This window comes from Bacillus rossius, chromosome 1 (assembly GCF_032445375.1).
Source record: "Bacillus rossius redtenbacheri isolate Brsri chromosome 1, Brsri_v3, whole genome shotgun sequence".
In the NCBI taxonomy this organism is placed as follows: Eukaryota; Metazoa; Arthropoda; class Insecta; order Phasmatodea; family Bacillidae; genus Bacillus; species Bacillus rossius.
This window is the reverse complement of record NC_086330.1, coordinates 237,092,903-237,115,894: the sequence shown is the minus strand read 5'-3', so window position 1 is coordinate 237,115,894 and position 22,992 is coordinate 237,092,903. Positions and strand designations below refer to the sequence as shown.

Here is a 22,992-nt window from a genome sequence, read left to right as displayed (position 1 = left end):
TGTTATATATACATTTTTTTTTGTGAGAGCTGTCACTAAGGAAACGTTTATCTGCTACGTAGAGTAAATTTAATGTGTTTCAAAAAGATATCAATATCAAAGTACCATTGAAAATGTTTAGTCGCAGTTCACTGTGGTGTAATGATTAATTTGACGGCATAATCTCGCAATATATTATTTACTTCCTTATAAATTTAGGCCTCAAAAGGTCAGGTATTGTGATTTTAAAGTTATTCTAAGGGATTTTATATAACATCGCAGCGTCTTTCTAATATATTTAATACGAACAGTATGACAGTAAAACGCGAGCGAAACTTAAAATACATTAAACCATAGTAGGCACTTTAAGCCTGCACTCTACCCCTAGCGCACATGACGAAAACTGTCATTTTTCCTATCTTTGAACACTAACTATAAGTAATGGACTAAGAACAGTACCTACACGTTGTAAATCAAATGCTTGTGGTACCATATGGATACATGTATAATACATATGGTAACAGATAACACCAAGTTTCTTTTTGAATTCAAATTCCTAGCATTTAGTTACGGCATGTAGAAGTACGACTACCAGCATTTTGTTATTAACTTAACGTTAGAAATTATTAAGAAAATGTCATACGCCTCGTGAGTGATGGGTAGATGACAGTCTTACATGCTTCTTCTTTCTTCTTTCATTATTTTACGTACGTTAGTTCTGAAGCTTTCATTTCACATTCTTGTAGTGTATGTATGTGTAATATATATATATATATATATATATATATATATATATATATATATATATATATATATAAAACTATTTGGCGAACTGAAGCTAAGGAACAACAAATCTGTAACTACTAAATCTAGGGAGAAGTTTTGTACTGTTCGCTGATCTAGGCTGCAACAATATTCTAGGTTTTATATTTACTACCAAAAGAACAGCCATTGACAGAATTCTTAAAAAGGAACATAAATGTTGTTTCTAACATTTCATTTTCCTTTATTCGCTGATACCCACCTACTATTAAGGAAAAAAAATCGCATGCTGTTCTTTGCTCTGCACTTTTATATCCATAGCCAACAGCATAAATTTATATATATATATATGTTTACAGTAAAATAATTTAAATTTAAGGAAAAAGCTTAACAGCATCACAGGCAGAACAGTTCGTAAATAAATTGGAAAAAAGTTTAAGTCATTTGACTCAATGATTTTCCATTGAGGATGAGTTTGGTTGAAGAATTTTTACGGCCGCGTGGGACCGTCACTCGCGTGACGTCAGAGGCAGCTGCGCAGTAGGGTATGAGTTTCTGAGGCCGGACGGATTCACCTCCTAAATACTCCCACCACGGCCGTGGCTATGCTGGCGTCGGGGCTGTGGAGAAAGAATGGGTGGTGGTGTGGGGGGAGAAAGGGGTGTCTGGTGGCCAACAACATGCTCCCTTTCTCTCTCTGTCTCTTGCTCGGCAGTTTCAAGAAGCCCTCCCCCTCCCATTGTGTTACTGGCTGCTTGGGCCGGTAGAGGGGAAATTCCTAAACCACCCCCCTCTCCGCCTCCCCCCAAGTGTGTACGTGTGTACGAGAGCCCTGTTCCTTTTGTACGTGTGTGAGACCTCGTGTGCGTGTGCGTGGCAAAAAAAACCACAAGCACTCTTCTTGTGTAGCTTTACAGGTTTTAATGATGTAATATTCCAATAGGTAAAGGAGGTAGAGGGACCTTTTTTTTTTTTAAGGTGGCTGGGCACTGTGAAAAGAACGCTTGAAAAGAAAATGAAAAAAAAAAAAAAAGGGGGGGGGGGGGGGGGGGAGTTGAGCCGGAAGCAGCAGTCAAGGCATTCCTTTTTGGTTTTAAAGTGTGACAAATTGACGGGTGAAGGTGGCCAGGTAAGGAGGGTCTGAAGGGTCAGGTAAATAGCTCTCTGACACAGCAGTAAAAAACAAAAAGCACAGCGCAGTCGCAGCGTAGCCACACCCCGTCAATTTTTTTACAACATCATAAAAAATCAAGCACGGATAACCCGAAAACCGGATAATCCAGGCCCGGATAATCGAGAGTTTACTGTAATATTATTTGTTTTCATTTTTGAAATGACAAATATGTTGTGTTTTGAATCGTTCAAACAATTTTTCCGTTTGTTTAAGGAGGCAGTAGTGAAGAAAAAAAAAACTTTGAATACATGTGGCATGTTTAAAACATTGCTTATTGTTCATGTTTTTGATTATGAATTCTCGTTTGAACATCAAAAAACGGTATTTATATCGCAGAAATGACAACCTCAACAGTGAACGTTGGTATACGACAAAATCACGAAGTATGCTATATAAAATATTCGTAAGGAAACGAATATTCATTATATTGAAATGTTAGTATTCAAAATCAAATAGAATACGAATAGTTTATTTTTCTAATTCGTATTCAAAAATTTGCACAGGCCTAGTGTTTGGACTGCATGCACTCACAAGTGGGATCCAAAAGGAACACTGAAGATGTGTAATTGTGATGCCTCGTAAACAAAATTTTGAGGAATGAAATATTTTCAATTAAGCTTATGAATGTTGACAAAAAGTTTACACAGTAAGTCATTAATTTTGGAATTATAGCAGAAGTGAAACCATGAAACATAATCATGGTGGTATGAAGAAGACATTTATCACTATTTCTAAGACTGTAAATGTGCATTAATATATACCAAATTTACTTGAATCCAAGATATAATTTTAAAAGACACACTTGTTTTAAAGTCCTTAGTGTCCCAAAAAAAAAAAAAAAAAAAAAAAGATCCAGGAGTTTAAGATACACTTAAACTTTTAGATAAAGTTCATTAGTTCTTTTAAAGAGTTCTTGAAATCCATAGTCTGCCAAGCATATATTGGATTCAAATTTTATTGGCCAACCAATGCAAAAAACAACTTGGCAGATTCAGTCCCAAATGAGGGGAACTTGTATTTGCCATGTTAAGTGCTCTGTGTATTCAGCCTTACCTACCCCATGGTGCACTATAATAACTAAAAAATCTTAAATGTGATAATTAATGAAATTCCTTTTCTAGTAAATATTATTGATTGCACATTACACCCATTTATAAAGTGAAAAAAGTCCCAAAAACAATACTCATTCAAATTGAGTAAATTTGGTATACTAAGGCCAAAGCCCTGAATATGTATATGCAAATGTAGTTAAAGGCAAAGTTACTCACCTTGCCGGCCAAATAAACTCCTGAATCTTCGTTGTCGGCCATCTCCGACACCCAGTCGAAAGCAGCCTGCGTGGCCAGCATGCTCCAGGTGGTGTCGTCGTCAGGAGGGGCCATCCCGCACACCACCACCTCCACCACCTGCGGCGGCACACACCGCAGCTCCTCCGGGAGAGGCATCAGGTCGTACACCTCAACACACACACCATTACCACTTAACACTCTCTCCATTACTGCAGCATGCACCTGAAAAACCTCAGTTTACTTTCTAGTCAACTGTTATTCTATGTACAACTCTTGTAAGGATTTTAAATGGGAACATTTTAAAATGATGTACTATGTAATGAGGATCTACTATATCAAATCACACTGTTATTAAACAAAGCACAGAATAATTAAAACTTAAGGAAGTAAATTAAACTAGTCAAGCCGGTCGCATTAAAAAATTGCTGGAATGAAAAAAATAATAACAGGACTATTTTATACCCTAATGAATGTCAAGCTTGTTTGCTTCTGCCTCTAAGAACTATTCCAGTATTTTTTATTATTCGTGCAAACAACACAATGGGATTTTAAATAGTTTGCAAGTCTTTGTTATAGTCCTTTGTTTGGAAGCCATCCACAAGTAATAAGCCATTTGAATAAAAAAGATAAGCATTCAAACAGTTTCTCTTCGTTTTAAATGTGGAATTGTTTTTGTAAGTCCCGCGAAAGGTTATTGAAAAATTCTATGATTTGGTAAAATTTTGTATGAAATTCTCACATGCATTCATTTCCGTGAAATAAGCAATGATTTAAGCACGGTCGCCTCCCTTCAGGGATCCGGTAGTGTTAAAGTTCATGACTGTTTATTGTATTGATGAGAATAATAAGAATGAGAGGGTCCTTGAAGGAGGGGGAGGAAAAGGAAGTAAGTAGATGGAGAAAAAACGTTCGTAACTTGGTATCACGCCGAGGAGTAAAAGAGTTGTTGAAAAAGTACACATCAAGAATTCACGCTCTCAGGAATAACACGATGATACAGTAATGAATGAGTTTGGGTTGACGTTAGGCAGATCAGAGTCACAAGAAGTAAATGATGTACAACAATTTTGTAGAAGATGACACATTTCAATTCAAGAATAATGCATTTCAATTTTTAAAACAAATCATTTAATATATGAAATTAGTTTTTAGGAAACTATAACAGCACACTTCATTTGGACAAAATGGCTGGATCAAAATATTTGACGGTTACTACGGTAAATCATACTGTACTCACTTTGGTTATACATATAATACTGATATATTCTACAACTAAATGAGTTTTACAGTAGTTTCATTAGATTGCATAATGCTTTAGTAAACATTATGCCACAATAATGCTTAAAAAGATTCCACCGCTTGATATATTATGTTGTAGTATTATAGTACTTCCATAATAGTTTCAATGTAAATAGAGTTATTAGTTTATTGAAAGTATTTTATGAATTTGTATTCCTAATATTTATATTAACTTTGTTTAACTGCATCAGTGACAAAAAAGCAGGGAGAATAGCAATATTCATAGATATTACACAACCACATTTGGACGTAGTTATGCAAAAAGGAACCAACCCACATGAAACCTATTCTGAGTATTTTGAAGTTAAAGCTAATTATAAATTGTAATTCTCGTATTGATAACATAATGTGGGTATAATTTTAATGGTCTAGTATAAATACTGATATAATATTAGCAACGACGGTACAATCAACCTTGTACTACAGTAAGTCCTCGGTTTACGTCGGGGTTACGTTCCTGAAAACCGCGACGTAAATAGAAACGACGCAAAATGAGCCATGTTTCATGCCACCGGCCGGCCACGGCCCAAGGTCGGCCGGAAGGGGTAGGAGAAAATGCTGTGTCGTTGCGGGAAGTAGATAACACTTCTACGTGTGAGATACGTGGGTGGCCGAGCGGGCGGGCTGGTAGTATTGCATCACCGCGCGGAGAGCAGGAAGCGTCCCTCATGATGTATAAGATAAGGCGGTGAACGTGTAGCTTACGCTACATAGCATAAATTAACTACCGAAGAAAACAAAGAATTATAAACAAATTATATACGGTGTTTTGGTTAAAATAAAGATTTACGGTCATTGTAAACGACGTTATTGTGAATCGGTGACAACTTAAATTGAAACATGAGTACTCAAACATTAGCGACGTTAATCCGAAACGACGTAAATCGGTATGACGTAAATAGAGGACTTACTGTATTTTAATTTATTTTCAAATATAATATAACAAAATTGTGGGTCGGTTCCTTTTTGCATAACTACGTCCATTTATATCCTCTACCACTACATGAAATCACTTCGGCCTCATGTGCGACAATTAAAATTATTCAATTTAGTAATACTACTAATACTTATTGGGATAGTGTTACTATCTAGCTATGGCTTGCCAAACTTACAGGAAAGCTGAAGTAGGATATATACTGGATGCACTGCTTGGCAAGAACTGTTATAACTGAGGCTATGAAATTCATTTCAGAGATGGTTTTTGTGTGCAAACACTACAAATCTCTTATGCACATCCATATAAACATTTATTCGTAACTATAAAATTCTGTGTACCTTGCAAGTTTTCACAGCTCCTTCATCAATAAATTTCACTACCACCTCATTTTTTTGGATTTTTTCACAAACAACTCGATGATAACCACCTGATGATATTGCATAAACCTTGCCTTCTGTAGGGTTAGCCACCTGGACTCTGTAAGAAAGAACAGATGTACATGTTACAGTAAGTTTGCACAGTGATTATACTCTCTGTGATCAGGTCAGTGCTGGACAGCTGGATCTTAAAAGACAAAGCAATACAGTGTGTAAAGTCCTGTCATGTAATAATGGAGCGAGGTGGCGTGAGGTACGACACTGGAATCTTCTGCTGCGCCCGTAAACACGTGCACCCGATCTTACTACACACTTTCCTAGCATCATGCTGGTCAATCTTTACGATTACGATTACGATTACGATTGTGTTCTCAGTTTTCCTCAATATAAACTGTCGCACAGCCAATTATATAGAATGGAGCCAAAATTGTATCTTTTGTTCTTTCAAATTTAATTATTTCCACCAACTGAACCAAAGTTTATGTATTAAAGTTATATTTTTCAGGGTCATATAGTTTAAAACTTATAAATAATATAATAATATATATCATAGTTAAGAGTATTACTGGTAAAAAGTAAACACAAAACATCTGGTTCATTGATTAGTTTATCATATGACTGTGACTGTTTTGCCTACAACACCAAACAAACAACAATCAACTATTGAATGAGCACACAATTTCTGCAGTATAAAATGAGTAAGTACTAATTGTGGACGAAATATTGTAACATATCTAAAATAGAAATGTAGCAACCAAGAATGAATTCTAAATTAAATTGCAATTACAGAAGGTAGTAAAGTTAAATTGATTTCTGAATGGAATACATTTTAACTGCAATTGTGACTTTTAGAAACCTCAATGAAAATAAATTTGTAAAAAAATAAATTTCAATGAAGATAGCTTTACAGTGGTCCTCAATAAATGTATTCTAAAGAGCATACATACATGTGACCAAGTATTCTTAGTTGGAGGTTCATGTGAAATGTCTGTGGCTATTTTAGTTGACAAATTTCAAACTCTTTAACAATACAGTAAATATGAGTTTAATGACCACGGGTCATATGTGTGAAGCTATAGAAGTCATCCTCTTGCCTTTGACTGTGACGATGCAAGAACATTTTTTATTCATTGTCCATCTGACAGGAGCACTGTCTTGCATCTATTCACTTGAGCAACCAATCCCAACCTCACGTTTGGTGCTTTCTTCAAGGTTCATTAATTCAGCAGCAATTGTTTTAAATTCTTGGAAATGTCTTTGTGTTGTCAGGTCAGACAGGCCAGCTCATCATCTTCAATTTTTGACGTGACGTCTAATAAATCGATGAACGCTGGCTGCACGCACGAAAAATTGTCCCACTACGGATGTCCCACTTACGCATGCGTGGCATCTCTCTGGTATGTTGCGGACGGTACAGAGAAATTGCCGGCACGTGGTGGCGTACTGGTTCGAGGTTATTGTTGCACCGCGCCACGGGAGTATATTCATAAGGAAATGGCGTTCTTAGAAGTACGTATTATTTTAATTACTAGTGTAAATCAGTATATTTGAACAGTTTTGTATGAGTATTGTTTTAGCTGTGTAACTAAATATTTATTGCTGGTGTGATACTTTTCACGCTTTAGTTTGACATTGGTAATTATTTGTCATGAGTTATTATTTGATCAACTAAATCACACACCATATTATAGTTATGAGCCCACGAGCGTGTAAATATTTCGAGTCCAACAGAGAATATGCTAGTTAAAAGAAATTCAAACAAATATTGTGCGTGGAATATTATTAATTTAAACCATCTGAAACAATAAGGTTAGAATGGCTGGCTTCTAATTCAAAGATTGTCGGTTCGAATCCCGGCAGCTGCGAATTTTTTTTTGTACTTGTAAAAATAAATACGGCGCACGCAACATTTCAAAAGTAATAAATATATTTGAATTAATTAATGCAGATAAAAGTAAATTTATTAATTAAATTGTAGATTTCATTTCACTCCTTTGTATCCATACAAAATAGTGATAATACAATAAAAATGATTCTATTTTATTCGTAAAAGTATGCAGAGGTAAATTTTATCATACAAAAGATAGAAAAATTTCAAAAAAAATTCTTCCTCAAAGAATATATAATTTTTAATGCCTAAATGGTTTGGTTGCAAAAACCTATTACGGCTCAGTCTCAGGCCGAATATGATATTTCCTTTTCTTCTGGATCAATAATTTCATTAATGTTTTGTTATGACGGTGTCACGTTAAACTATCGTCCGTAAACCGACTTTATAGACAACCAATTTTTTTTTAAATTCTTCTTTTGTCCAAATGGAATAGTTAGCAATTTAAAGAGGAAAGAAGAGATATATAATTTGTAACTTTGACTAATTTACATAAAGAATCCCAATGCATAGTTTTGCACCATAAGAGGACACTGTACATTCTACTGACACACAATTCAGAATCGATAATCACAGTGATGTACATAACAGTGTGAAGAGTAACTGTATGGTTTAGAATGTTTCGCAAATGAAAAATTCTCTTATTTTTATTTCCTTGGAGATCGATTGACGTTAAAATGTCACCAGAGCATGATCATAATATAATACACTCAGAAGATACAACAGATAGTTTCTCTTTTTAACGTTGTTATTGAATAACGGCTCTATCAAGGTTGCTAACCCGAGTAGCGTTGGAATGCTGATACTCAAGTGCCTAAAGTAAATAATATTGCAGAACTGAACTGAGAATTAAAGAAAAGATTTCAATATACTCAAAATGATGATAACCTTATTAATGGCACGACCACCACTTTTACGCATTTGAATGTTTGCTATATTTAACTAGTTCATAACTCCATAGCTTAAACAAGCAATTTAAAAATTTTTTTTTTGCATACACTGATGTTAAATTCTGTGCCAATGTGATTACTATTTTCAGACTCTGATGAGATTAGTATTTTTGTGTGTTTAGCTGGTATCACTATATCCAGGGTTTAAGTGATGTTCAAACTTAGTGAAACGTTAGGTTTGCATAGTATCGAACACATTAACTTGAGACGTAGGTTTCATATGCAGCTATTTCTCACTTGTAGAGTTTAGAATCACAATTTTGTGTGGAGAGACTCTACATTGCAACTAGAATTTTTCGACTACAGTCGCAGGTATTTCACCCACAGGAAGGATCGAGTAATCTCATCTTTGTTCCAAGGACCGAGTCCTTGGCTTGTACCGTGAGTTCGTGTTCAGCTACGGGATTTGATAGCAAACTATCTTTTAATATTCATCCTTTGAGACCTGCGAACAGTCGAGATGTTTGTTTTAGAGTATGTGAAGAGGTTATGTTCGTCTTATTTGTAAATTCACCATATATTTGTTCTTGTAGTCTGAAAATGGCAACTACAACGACTTGTGAATATTCGAGAAAGATAATAAAAAAAACAGTTCATATCAGTTTGTTTCCGGGAGACATTATTCCGGCATGTAACTGTCTACAGTAACATTTTGTTTGGAAGTTACATATGTTTTCATCGTCCAATTAATTTCTGTAAGTATTGATGAAACATGTGTATGTACACTCCATGCCGAATATTTTTAGGTAGTAAGGTTCTGGGTTGTGACATGTGCTACGGAATATGAGAGCTTCTTTTTAACTCAAACAAAAATATAAAAATACACATGTTCTATGAGAAAGAAGAACAAATCCATGCATCACCTGTTTTCCAAGTCCGAGAACAGCTGGTGAAGCTTGAACGCCATGCTTAAAAGTTGGTTCTCCACAACTGTTCTAGTTCCATCACTACTCCAGTGTTCCAGCAGCCGGACAGAAAAATAGTTGGCCGTGTGCACGTGTACAACCTTCACCTTCACGTGCCCATCTCTGCAAATAACAGTACACTCACTCCTGATGCCATCGTGCCACTCTGCCACCTTCCCTGACCACACACGTGCTGCAGTAGTGTGCTGGCAGCAGAAGTACATCACCATTGCTAGCAACTATAATGCTGGTCAATTACCAACATTTTGGCCTTATGCTTTCCAGCAAGAAACAACATTTTGTTAGGTCAATTTTTGTTCATACAAAGGAAAATATTTGTTACTCTAATTCCCCATACATTCATGTTTTCCATTGGAATATAAAAAAAATATATTCATTGACTTCTAAAATTATTTTCTACTCTGCAACTATTAACAAAAATTGTGATGTTTACATCACATAGAAATTACACTACTTCAAATTTTTCAGGATCCTGAAGCCAAAATGTACTGAATTTCCAAATCTGATGAAACTACTAAGCAACAGGATTTTGCAAAAGTTGGTGCAAAATATTTCACAGTATTTTTACAAAACTTAACATTTACACAGCAACACTCCTGCCTATTGAAATTTTAATATTAAACTACCAAATACATTATTCTTCAGCACAAAACATTTGTTTCGCTAGGTATGGCACATTGTTTGGAATCACCATAATGTTTATTTTTGCATTAAACATTTGTATCTGTTTTTTCGGGATACCATTTTAACAGTTTCAACCCCAACAATGAAAATATTACTGTATAAATTCTACCTTGTAAACAGTACAAATATGCACGCTTGGTGATGCTGTCAGGTAAATTACTGCCCAGCTATTCACTATTTTTCTCAATGGCCACATATGCATAATTTGTTATTTTTCTCAGAAAACATTAACTTATTAATTAAAATTGTATGTGATTAGTAGAATGTTATCCTGCAGGAGACTTGTAACATTAATGTTTGCACAAAATAGTATAATGAAATTAAAAAAAAAAATAACTTTTGTGTTTAAGGTAGCATAAAAATTTTTCCTAGATTAAGTTTTAACAAATTGATTTACAAAATGTGCCCTGAAAAGTAACTATTTCATAAATCATGACTTACTGTATCTCCATAAATAACATTTCAAAATGGCTTTGACATCTCAAATAATAGTGTCCTGGTTTTTCAGTTTAAAATATTTTATCGTATGAGGGAAAAACAGGAGACATACTAACAAGCCATTATTTATATGTTTGGCCTGGTGTTTGCACGCCAAGCTAATTAATGCTGATTTTGTGAAAATAATAATTGTGTCTTTACTTCTTGGAGATAACTTACACATTTTAACAATTATAAAATTCTAGCTGCAGTACCCAGCGTTGCCCAGGCTAAACACAGAATGAAGGGGACTTTTTTCAAAATCAGATGTAGACAGTAATTGTCTTCTTCATTTTAAATGACAGGTTTGGAAAATAATTTCTATCACTGGCAGAACCTGGCAGACATTGATCTGTCAGTGTATAGTTACTTACCTCTCTCTCTCTTTCTCTCTCTCTCTCTCTCTCTCTCTCTCTCTCTCTCTATATATATATATATATATATATATATATATATATATATATATATATATATATATATATATATATATATATATATATCAAGACAATACAACAGTGACCATCATGCCTCCTAATCTAATGGCGTCAACTTCCACATCTAATTCGATGCTGGAGGAGCATCCTATTTCCCACAGTGAAGCAGTTCCTTAGAATTTATGATATTGCATATCAAAACGTGAGAGGATTAAGAACTAAATCTAACAAATTTCTGGAAAACCTTTTAAACTCTCATTATGACATTATTTGTTTAACAGAAACCTGGCTCAACGATAACAACATAAATTCTCACTATTTCACGGACCAGTATATAGTTTTTAGAAATGATAGAAATCCTCAACTTACACTGATAAATAGAGGGGGTTGTGTACTTTCAGCCTTTAACAAAACCAAATTTTTATCAGTGCTACCTGTTTACATTTACGATTTTCCCCGTATTGAAGCTATCTGGATCAAGGTAAAAACGTCTCCTGCAACAACTTTCATTATCGGAACTATCTACCTAGCCCCGGACATCTCGCCGAATAAATATCTAGAGTACCTTGAACACTTGGAAGAAAAACTATCTACCTCTCAAGAAGATATTTTAATTCTTGGTGATTTTAATGATCCAGGTATTGATTGGCTCACTCGGCACTCTTCAAACATTACTCATTCACATGTCAAATCCAAAGCCTACCTTCTCAACTTTGTGTCTTCATTGGGTCTGACCCAATATAATCACACCCAACCTTACAAAAATCTTCTTGATTTATGCTTAACAAATCTATCTCGGTGTACAGTAACGCAAGCCTTTGAAATACTTACCAAAGAAGATCTGTATCATCCAGCTTTAAACATTAACATTGTAATGTATTCTAGCTCTAGAAGTGTTAATCATCCCTACAGAAATTATAAGGATGGTAATTTTTAAGGTCTTTATAACTCCATAAAAAATTACGACTGGTCTCATTTCTATGAATCAACCAATGTTAATCATCTGGTGGATGTTTTAACAAATTGTATAACTGACAATATGAACACATTTGTACCACTAATTTCTAAAAAATTACCCAAATATCCGTTATGGTTTTCTAATGACTTAATTCAAGCATTAAAATAAAAAAAAACATTTTCACAAACTTCATAAACAATCTAACAAGTCTTATTAATATTTACAGTTTTCACATTTTCGCAAAATGGCGAAATCCTATATAAAACGTGATAAAATTAATTGGATCCATTCTACAAATAACAACATCAAGAACAATCCAAAGAAATTCTGGAAATATGTTAAATTAATGAAAGATGGTTACTATGAACAATATTCTTTAAAAATCAATGATGATATTTGTGATGATCCAACTGTTTTATCTAATGTCTTTGCACAATATTTTTCCAGTGTCTACAAGACTTTAACCAATAATGTGACGTCTTCAAACATGTCCTCGGATTCTATTCCTATGTCCTACATTTCTAAATCCCTTATTCTATGGGGCATCAAGGCTCTCAAATCTTCCAAATCCACCGGCCCAGATGGCATCCCTATTTTTATCTTAAAAGGCTGTTCCTACTTATTAGTTCCTCTTCTTTATCATATCTTTAACACCAGTTTGCATTCTCAAGTTTTCCCTGATAAATGAAAAATAGCAAAGGTCATTCCGATACACAAAAATGGCTCTAAATTGATTGTATCAAACTATAGGCCAATATCTTTACTTAATGGCTTCACAAAAATATTTGAAAAAATTATACACAAAGTTTTAAATTTTCAACTTCAAAATAAATTATCAGCCAGTCAGCACAGATTCAGATCTGGAATGTCCACCACTACTAACCTAATTACTTTTCTTAACCCAATCCATAATGTAGTTACTAACAGAGGTCAGGCAGATGCCTGTTATTTTGATCTAGCCAAAGCATTCGATACAGTAAACCATTCGCTACTTTTAAAAAAACTATCAGACTTTGAATTTTGTACCAACTACTTGAACTAGTTTTCTAGCTATCTCAATGATAGATATTTTTTTGTATGTGTCAATAACCATAATTCCTCTTTACGCAATGCTAGTTCTGGAGTACCACAAGGTGCCACTCTCTCACCTCTCCTCTTCAATATATTTATAAATGACATTACCATCGTTCTTAGTTAGTCAACTGGTGTACTCTTTGCCGACAATCTGAAAATCTTTAAAATAATATCTACAGTCAATGATTGCGCTCTTCTACAAAAGGATATTAATGAAATTAATAATTGGTGTCTTTTAAACTTGGTAAATCTAAACGATAATAAAACTAAGGTAATATCCTTTACTAGGAAGTATAACCCTATAGTTTATAATTACATTCTGAATAATAACCCAATCTCAAAAACTTTCATTATAAAAGACCTTGGTGTCTTTCTAGATTCAAAATTGTTTTTTTCATAAACAAATTGACTACTTAAATTCCATTTCAAGAAGAACATTTGCTATTATAAAATATATCACTCATTATGCTACAAAATCAGATTCAATTCTTTCTCTTTACTTGGCATTAATTCGATCTAAATTAGAATACTGTTCAACTATCTGGAATGACATTGGGTCGACTGATATTGAGAAACTAGAAAATTTACAAAACAAATTGTCTCAACTAATAATTCAAAGAGGTTTTCCGCATCCCAATCTTATTCCTCTAGCAGACCGTAGAGCCTATTTGGACTATCTTTTTGTACATAATATTTATAACTATAAAATTAAATGTAGCTATATTCTTGATAACACCGGATTCTTGCCTCTTTTCTAGTTTATGTACTATTTATAACAAGAATGATCTTATTTATAGACTCATTACAAACTATAATAGACACAACACCAAGTAAAATTCTCGTTATTACTAATATTTTATATATCTTATATAATTGTACTTTAAATTAATCTAACAATTTTCTGTATATATAAATTTACCATGTTACTCTCAAAAAAATTTTTGTAAGTTTAAGTAATTATTTGAATTTAAGTATTCATATGGATATTTGTATGTTGTGTTGTGTTGTCTTGTATTTTTGTCCTACTATTTGTTTTGTTCTTGTAATTGTTTTGTTCTAGTATTTGTTCTGTTCTAGTATTAATAATGTTACTGTATTTGTTTTGTACATGTCCTAAATGTTGTGCCCACCGCTGGAGCTGTTGGTGTGGCATGTTACAAATCAAATAAATAAATAAAAAATATATATATATCTATATATCTCTTTTTCTAACTCCATTTCATTCTCAATACCTCACTTTATCTCCTTTTATCTCTTTGTCTTTCTCTCTCAAACTCTATAGCTATCACTTTATCTTTTTCTGTCTCTCTTTTATATTTAATTCAATTAAATTGTGTCATGCATGAGCACTCATACAACGTAAACAGACTAACTGCTGCTATACAATATGTATGAAATAAACACATTTGTTTAAACGTCTCTCGGGCTACCTATTGTTTATATTACACACAAACTTAAATGTTGCAGTTTAAATTTCATTCAATTTAATTCTGTGAATTATTGCTGTTTCTAATTAATTCATTTCAATTCTGTAATGTCTGTGCACTCACACAACGAAAACACACTAACTGCAGCTAAACTATATGAAATACACACATTTGTTGAAACAATTTGTGCGCCACCTATTGTAAAATAGTTATACAACTAAGAAACCTTCGCAGACATGCGCATAACAACTCACCAAAATTTCATTGCAATACGATGAATGGTATAGGAACACATACGGAACAAACGAACAAAAATTCAAGATGTGAAGACACCCCAAATGATAGCGCGTTTAAAATTGAAGGCACTAGAAGTATCAGAGAAATATATTTTAGTATTATAAAATAGGATACCTTAATTTTACAAATTTATTACCATTATTAATAAAAATCAGAGTTTCATTTCCAATTAATATAGATATTAATTAAAGATGTTGAAATAGGAACACAGATATCTTTGAAATGTTCTATTTGAATGAAACCAGTGATAGGTAAGTAACATTGAACTATCTGCTCATTAATATTACCACTAATAACCGAAAATTAAACTTATACTCTGACAATACAAGTCAATTGACAGTTCAATTAAATAGATTTAAATATTCAAACACCATCTAGAATGCAAATGGTTGCAGTTATTACTTCAGCTAGAAAATTAAATTAATTACTAACATGATATGATAGTTTCTAGCATGGCCGCAAAATCAAAGTCATTTAATTATATATCATTTGAGTTATTCAATAAATAAAAAAAAATGAAAGATATTTCAACAAATAAATCACCAGCCGAGCTTGAGCAAAGAAACTCTAAAAGTTATCCCATTAACCTCTGGGTGTGTGCTAAACCTAAACACAAGGATATAAAAAGTTGATTCTAAGAAATATTCACAAATTAAAATTGAAACTAATACTTATATCAACCAATTGCACTCCAGATACTTATTTACAAACCATATTCATTACATTAAATGCCTACCATTTTTTTGGAGGTCATCTTACATACCACTGAAAAATTCAAAGTTAAATGAGTTCATCCTTGGGAATCAGAGTAGCTGATTGGGTCGACAGTTCACCGTAGTCTTTCCGCTGGTGTCTACTGCTTGTAAGTATCGGCACTCGTAGTTCGCAAGATTCTTGGTCTCAATGAACACAATTTTACTCTCAAAGACTTGATAACTGCTGACAGGATACAGCCTTTTGTAGAATTCCAGATGCCAATGAAGGAATAGAGGTCGAAGCAACAATATGATGTACACTAGTACTCGCGTCGACAGCAATCATCTTAATTATTCTTTTGAAGTGGTCGGTGCTCTGCGTTTGAACTTCGCGCTGCGCAGCGGGCATTGGCACTCCTTCCCTTCCTCCTTTCCCCCCTCCCTGCGTCTAGTGCTGTTCTTGACTTCCCCTCCTGAGGTGTCCGCGCAAGAGGTGGCGCCTTCTGTTTTACTTAAAGCTGCATGTATTGCCTTGAAGGCTCTTCTTGTTCGTTAGCAAATCATGTAGATAGGTTGTTATAGTCAGTCGGTGCTGGTATTTACTGAATTCAGTATGTAGGTCAGTTAGTTAAATGTAGTGAGTGTGACAGCGGGGAGACTTCATGTAAGTGCTTGTAAGGTGGTGACCCTTACATTCATGTGACTTGTAACAGCTAAACTCTAAGGTATTCTAAATTGTTTATTCGGCCGTCACATTTGAAATTACTTTTGACATTATTTATCTTTACGTTTTTTCATTAATAGTTGGCATTGCTACTCGTGTTTTGTCTGACGTTTCTCCCTGTCATGTCGTTACTTGTGTTTAGGGCAATGTGAGTGCAAATTGTCAGTTCGCTTTTGCGTAATGTATGTAATCACGTAGTGTTAAATTGTTACATATTGTTGGTTTTCTTTTGATATCTTATGCATTTGAATTTAGTTGCATATTGCCTAGTGTAGGTAAGGCCGCGGACGCCCGCGTTAACATTTACGGGTCTTGTAATGTCTAGTGAGGCATTTGTCTGTATTAACGTAATTCTCGGTCGCTGCGATGATTAAGGGTTGTCTGTCTTTTGCACTTGTTGACGTTAATTTAACGAGAGATTATTCTTTACTATCCAGTTTATATCGCGGTGTCAATATTGTATTTGTCATATTGAAAATACGTTCACGTATTTGCCTTCACATTAATGGTCACACACTGTGACAATTGTACTAGTGTTATTGTTCTATGGGATACTTACTTAATTTTATATAATTGTCTCTGTATCCCTTTGGTAATTAAACAGCATTAATTTCAATGTAAAAGGTTTGTGTAATTGTATGAGGATCTAACATGAGGCTTTTGCCCACGATTAAAACGAAATGTGTTAATTTAAATACTTGCTGATTTAACCTTTGCATCTTGACTATCCGTGGCTATTATTATTTGAATCACACTTTTGAACACTGTTTACTCAGCTCATAGTATTATATTATTTTTTAAGGATTGTGTTACAAGCAGTTGAAGGTTCTCGTGAAATTACTTCATCTGCTGACACTTTCCTATGAAGCTCATGGAAGCCTTCACTTTTCCGAGCTATGAAATTTTATACAGTAAAGCAAGATACTCATAAATTTCAAAATAAAAAGAAAGAAAAAAAAACAATTCTTCTATAGTAATGGAGACAAATATTACCATTAAAAATTGTGATGGTTACAGTACAATTATCTTAAAAAATGAAACATCAAATGACGAAATGTCTCTTCATAAAAAAATGCAGAAAATTACATATCTATTGGCGTTATGTAGACTAGTCCAAATGTTCATTCATAAAAAATGCTTCCAACATGCTGGAACTAACTTCAAACACATCTATCACATTTGTAGGCTGACTATAGACTGAATGTTCCAAACTCTTATGAAACGTTTTTCAGCAGCAGGCAACGTTTCCAAATATAAATATGTGTTATAAATTTTGGATGGATATAAAATTACATAAAAACATAATTTATACCTGTTTTACCACATAAAAGACCCTAAATAGAACTCTCCTGTAACAAATTCATACTCAATGAGGCATTATTTTGTTCTTTAGAGGGTTAAAAAAAGCAAATGTTACTAACAAGTAGAAAACTAATGTAATCATTAAAGTCATAGAGAATTAAATCTAAAATGTAAGGAATAGTTTGGAATAACTATTAAATAATAAACAAACGCTAACTATCATATAGGCAAGTGACTAATGGCAAATCAAATCTCACACCGAGAATTTTGAAAAAAGACTCTGACAGTCAAATTTACTAATTTCAACTAAACACAGGTTGTTTTACACCTGTTCCAACAGTCCCATAGGACATCTTGCATGTGGAGACCTGAATGTTGTATTCCCAGTAACTTTAACTGGCTAACAGACCTTGTAATAAATAAAACATCTTGCCTATTTGCATCAGCATCTAGGGTATTATTATTCGATGATGAATTGATAAGAAGTGACTCTTAGATGTGAATAGCAATACCAGATGATGTCAGGCGCCACCATCATATTACTTAAACCGGAAATTTTCTAGAGTTTTTACGACCGTAATCTTGGTAATAAGATCCATGCTTTATAAAAGAATACTTGCATTGGAAAAATAAATTTTATTTTGAATTGACAGTCTACCAGATGATGTTACATGTTTCTGAGAGATTTGATACACTATTTTATGAACAGTATGCAACACCTACATTTCCAACACACCATCCAATAAAAGTGTCGATTCCAGAGTCATCAGACATGGTGATTTGCTGCTCCAATTACAGTCATTCCACCTCATACACACCAAAGATTAAAAATTATCATTGTTCACATTTAAAGGTAGAAACAGTCTTGGAACTTAGTTTAAAACATACTAGCATGTGGCTGCCTAACACACACAGACAATTTTTTATTAAAACCAGATTCTAAAAATGCCCAGACGATTAAAACATAATATTTATAAACTTTATAAATAACAGTTTCAATTTTAAACAAAACTGAATTGAGAAACCAAAAGCCTAATGGGTTAGCACAGAGACAATTTATTATTTAACATTTACTGTTTCTAAATAATCCTCGTCAGTGTAATAGAAAATTTTTAATCTGAAATTGACAGTTAAGAGGGTATGCACACAAAATGGTTGAATATGCAAAGAAATCCAACATAACTTTTGCATTTACATTTTTCATTCCTGTTAAGTTTTTATAATGCAAAATATCAGGGGTTTTTTTTGGAGGTGGGGAGAGATCTAATTTACAAAATATATTTTATGCTTTTGTGGATTTAAATAAAAAATTTTTGGAGCCACAATACTTCCTTTAAAAAAGAACTTCCTCAAACAGTCACAGCAAGAGTTACTCACTGACCACTGTGGTATAGGGGTCACAGTTCATGATTAATTCTTTGGCTGAATGTTCGGGTCTTACCTTGGGAATGGATGTTTTTAGCAATACCTACTTAGCTTGTAGTAGTGGGCCATACTGCCATCCCCCACCAAGACACCCAACATGAGATGGAGATGTTAATAGTATTGTACTTTAAAAAAGCAACCTACTCACCCAGGAAGAGTTGCAGTTTGGTCAAGAATTCTGTCAAAGAAATGGCGGTTTGGACACTTCAGCATCCTCCAACAAGACCCGAATGCCTTCAGACTGTGGCAAACTGAGCTGGATACTTTCTGCTGTTCTCTAACTTTTAATATTTCCTGTACATAAACAAAAAATATTGTTATTGTAACGGTAAATTTGCAACAAATGTGGCTGCTATAAGGACACATTTTACTTCCAGAAATAACAATGTAAAATAAACGAGTAGCTAAATTTAAATTTAAATTTAATTTAAATTATATAAATTAAAAATTATTTTTAAATTTTTGTGAAGCCAATAAGTAAATGCAATCAAAGTTCTGAAATAATCCTCCAGTGAGTTTATGAAACTGTCGGTGGACAGGTTCCTTTTGCTTGTTGCCAACATCACCCTCATTTCGCAAAGTAGTGACAGGTGGCGATATACTGAATCTGGGCATAGTCGTCGAGTCTACATTCCCGACTCTGACTTGCGGTGGCTGCTAGGTTGCCACCAGCCTGTCTTGGTTGAGTTGGCAGCCAGGAAGGTTGATAACTTTAGCAGATAACCCTTAATTTACATTTTTCTAACCAAAAAAATAGAAAAATTAATGTGACTGTTTGGGAAGTGAGTATGGTAATCAACTATTCTAATTAGCTTTCCTCAAAAATGAGCTCTGCCTTCACATAATGAACAAATTTACAGTAGGTATCTGGTATCAACAGGTATTTATATTTCACGTCTGATTGCTGAAGTGCATTAAGCTCAGATTATTGTTTCCTAAGTACTTTGCCCTTACGCTAAAAAAATATTTTAAGGTTTTTGCATTGATGGGTAAAAATCCTCAGTTGCCCTGATTGATTCAATATGGATCATACCAATTTTATTCCTTCACATGCTATCTGGAAAGCTTTCATATTTATGATTTAGCGTGAAGCTTCTATATACATTGTGCTTGGAAAAGCTTTTCCTAGCATTGTGGTGTTGTAGACTAGTTTTCCAACGATTGGACATCATTTTCTCAATGTAACATATTTATCCGGATATGGATCGCACATTTTATGCAGATTTCTTGTTTGATAACAGCCTTGTGCTGTTGGAGTGGCATGTTACAAATTAAATTAATTAATGAAAATTTATTTAGTGCGATCCTTAAGCGTGTTTTCATTTTGGATAAAAAAAATTAACATTGCACTGTGTGGTTGAATAAGTGCTTAAACCTAGCATATGTTGGTTTTTAGTAAATACGTTATGAGTAAGTATAAATTACTTAGTTGAAATTAGAGCATTGCAGATATGGATTGGCAGAAGCAGATTTTGCAGATGTTTGATTGATAGGCATTTCTGCCAATTCACAATACACTTGCTAATTTTGGGTCTATATTAGTAAAAAAAAGTGTCTGCCATAACCTAAATTTCCACAAGTACCCTGTTTTATCGCATAATCATCGCATGCCTATAATTGTCGCACCAATATTTTAGGGCGTCAAAATTTGGATATAAAAAACCTCTCGCATAAACATTGCATGATGTTTTTGGTCCCACTATTAGATTCCGAGCGCTTTGTGTAGATATTTCTTTTCTATAAAACAATATATTTTAAAGTGAAATCTAATATTTATTATGACTTATTTAATTATTATTTAATTAACGGAAATACTAAGTTGTCTGATCGGTAAATTTTCTTTTAAAGACTTTTTAAAAGTTATAACCTTTATCTGTTCGTCTGCGTCGCCGCGGTGTACCGCTTATGAAAATGTAGCCAGCGCTAGTTGTCATCATTCATGTTTGGTTATGTTGCTTTCCATATAGAGCACGCTAGGGATGTGCGAATCCTTGATTTTCAGTTTGGTTTGAATCCGATTCGAATCCCTGGTAATATTTGAAATATGAATCTGATTCCGAATATTAAACACAGAGTAATAAATTAAAATCACAGATTAATTTAAAAATAATGAGTGATCTCTTTTTTCTAACTTAACTACTGGCAATTATTTCTTACACTGAGATTGAAATGTTTATAATCATGCAAACTTAATTAATAATAAACACTCTTAAATGATGAAAACCAAAACATGAAGCAAATTTCAAATATTCCCTAATTGACCTACCTAATTCAATTGGATTTCACAAGTTTCTGTTACATGAATTCTTAAAGACAGCTCATTTCTAAGCCTATATTGATATGTTTTGGTGCAGTTTGAAGTACCTAATTAACTGTATATCATATTCATTTAAGTAAGAACTTAGTTGTAGCTGTAACGTACGTAAGCAAGCTAAAGCAGTATTTTTTAAATAAAAATAATACAATATTTTATGATTACTGCAACTGACTTCAAATCAAGCAAAAAGTTGGGCTACTTTTATTTATATATCTAATTTTATTACCAATAATGTGGTTCACAATAATAAAGATAGAGGCTAGTACAACATGCCTACAACTACACCTATCCCTCACTTAGCACGTCTTCAGAGTGCGCAGATTCATTTAGCGCGATGATAATTTTAGTGCCGCAGTCTTGAATAGCACGTCTGTAAATTTCAGTTAGCACAAAATCTCGGCGGAAAAAAAAAATAAAAAATAAATAAAGCAGAGCACGACACCACAAAGTCTGTTTCAACTTCTGTAAACAACAGATGTGCCGTGGGATACAATTAGCCAAACAAGGGGTGAAGAGATGCGCGCGCAGGTCTGTCTATGCTAGCGGCTGTAGTACAAACATCAGCTATGGCTAGTTCAGTTGCGGATGTGGAGTGTAAAAGACCAACTATTTTCACATCCGTGCGTATGCCGCCGAGCCGTACCGTTGTCGCCTGGCCACAAACCGGGCCGAGAACTCAATCTAGCAAGTGGCAGGAAATTCAATCAAACAAAAGCAACGTCTGCCGATTCAGCTGCCGGTAACTGTACGTGCTTGATCACTCATCATGCATCGAGTTCAAGTATTTGAGACAAAACTATAAATATTACGGTACGGCGCGCAGATTGTCATGAAGGCCACGCTATGTTGGTTGCACTTTAGTTTTAAGCAAGTAAACTGCAGGGCCGGCGCGTCCATATAGGCGAACTAGGCAACTGCCTAGGGCGCCAAATAGCTGGGGGTGGCACAGCACGACACATAACAGCTGATATAATATGTTTAACGATTATTGAAACTAGAGGAAAATGGATTTTTGTAACAGTTTGGAATGTTTATATTGATATAAGTAATTATTTAAAGTCCACGGTGACCTGTTATGATTTGTAATAAGTAAAAAAGTAAAAAAAAAAAACACTAGCCTGCTTACATTTGATTGTTGACAAAATCTTAGGCTTACGTGATGTATTTTGAGGCAAGAAAAAAATTTTTTGGGGTGTCCGGCTGGGGGGGCGGGGGTGGTAGTGGGGGGAGGGGGGGGGGGAAATTAAGGTTTTTCGCCTAGGGCGCCAATTTACCTTGCACCGGCCCTGGTCAACTGTGCGCAAAAACGTACAAAATAAGGGACTCTTACCAAAAGTTTACATTAAGTATGATGCTGTTGGTTGTACCAGCGGGAATATATTTGACATTAGATACCGGAACAGAAATTAACAGATGATTCACGTGGAAAAGATTGTTAAATGAATGTTGCAATGAAAAAATAATCATTGGCCTGACAGGATTGGTGTGAACCAGGTGGGGATACGCGAATAAAAATTTTAATTTTTGAAAAATAAAATTTAATTATTCAGACAGTAATATCGGTTTCACTGTCAGTAAAGGATGGTTTGGAAATTTA

The 22,992-nt window shown here is 34.2% G+C and overlaps 1 protein-coding gene across 6 annotated transcripts in view; it reads right to left on the bottom strand.

Annotated features, from left to right (window-relative positions):
• Positions 1 to 22,992, bottom strand: part of LOC134527383 (putative ATP-dependent RNA helicase TDRD12) — a 393,271-nt gene that overhangs the window by 102,063 nt on the left and 268,216 nt on the right. For all 6 annotated transcript variants that reach the window (XM_063360027.1, XM_063360029.1, XM_063360028.1 and 3 more), the window contains 4 exons: positions 19,227 to 19,372; positions 9,519 to 9,683; positions 5,779 to 5,917; positions 3,184 to 3,372 (listed from right to left, as the gene is read on the bottom strand). In XM_063360027.1, coding sequence (XP_063216097.1) covers positions 3,184 to 3,372; positions 5,779 to 5,917; positions 9,519 to 9,683; positions 19,227 to 19,372 — 639 coding nt within the window. The remainder of the gene's footprint in view (positions 1 to 3,183; positions 3,373 to 5,778; positions 5,918 to 9,518; positions 9,684 to 19,226; positions 19,373 to 22,992) is intronic.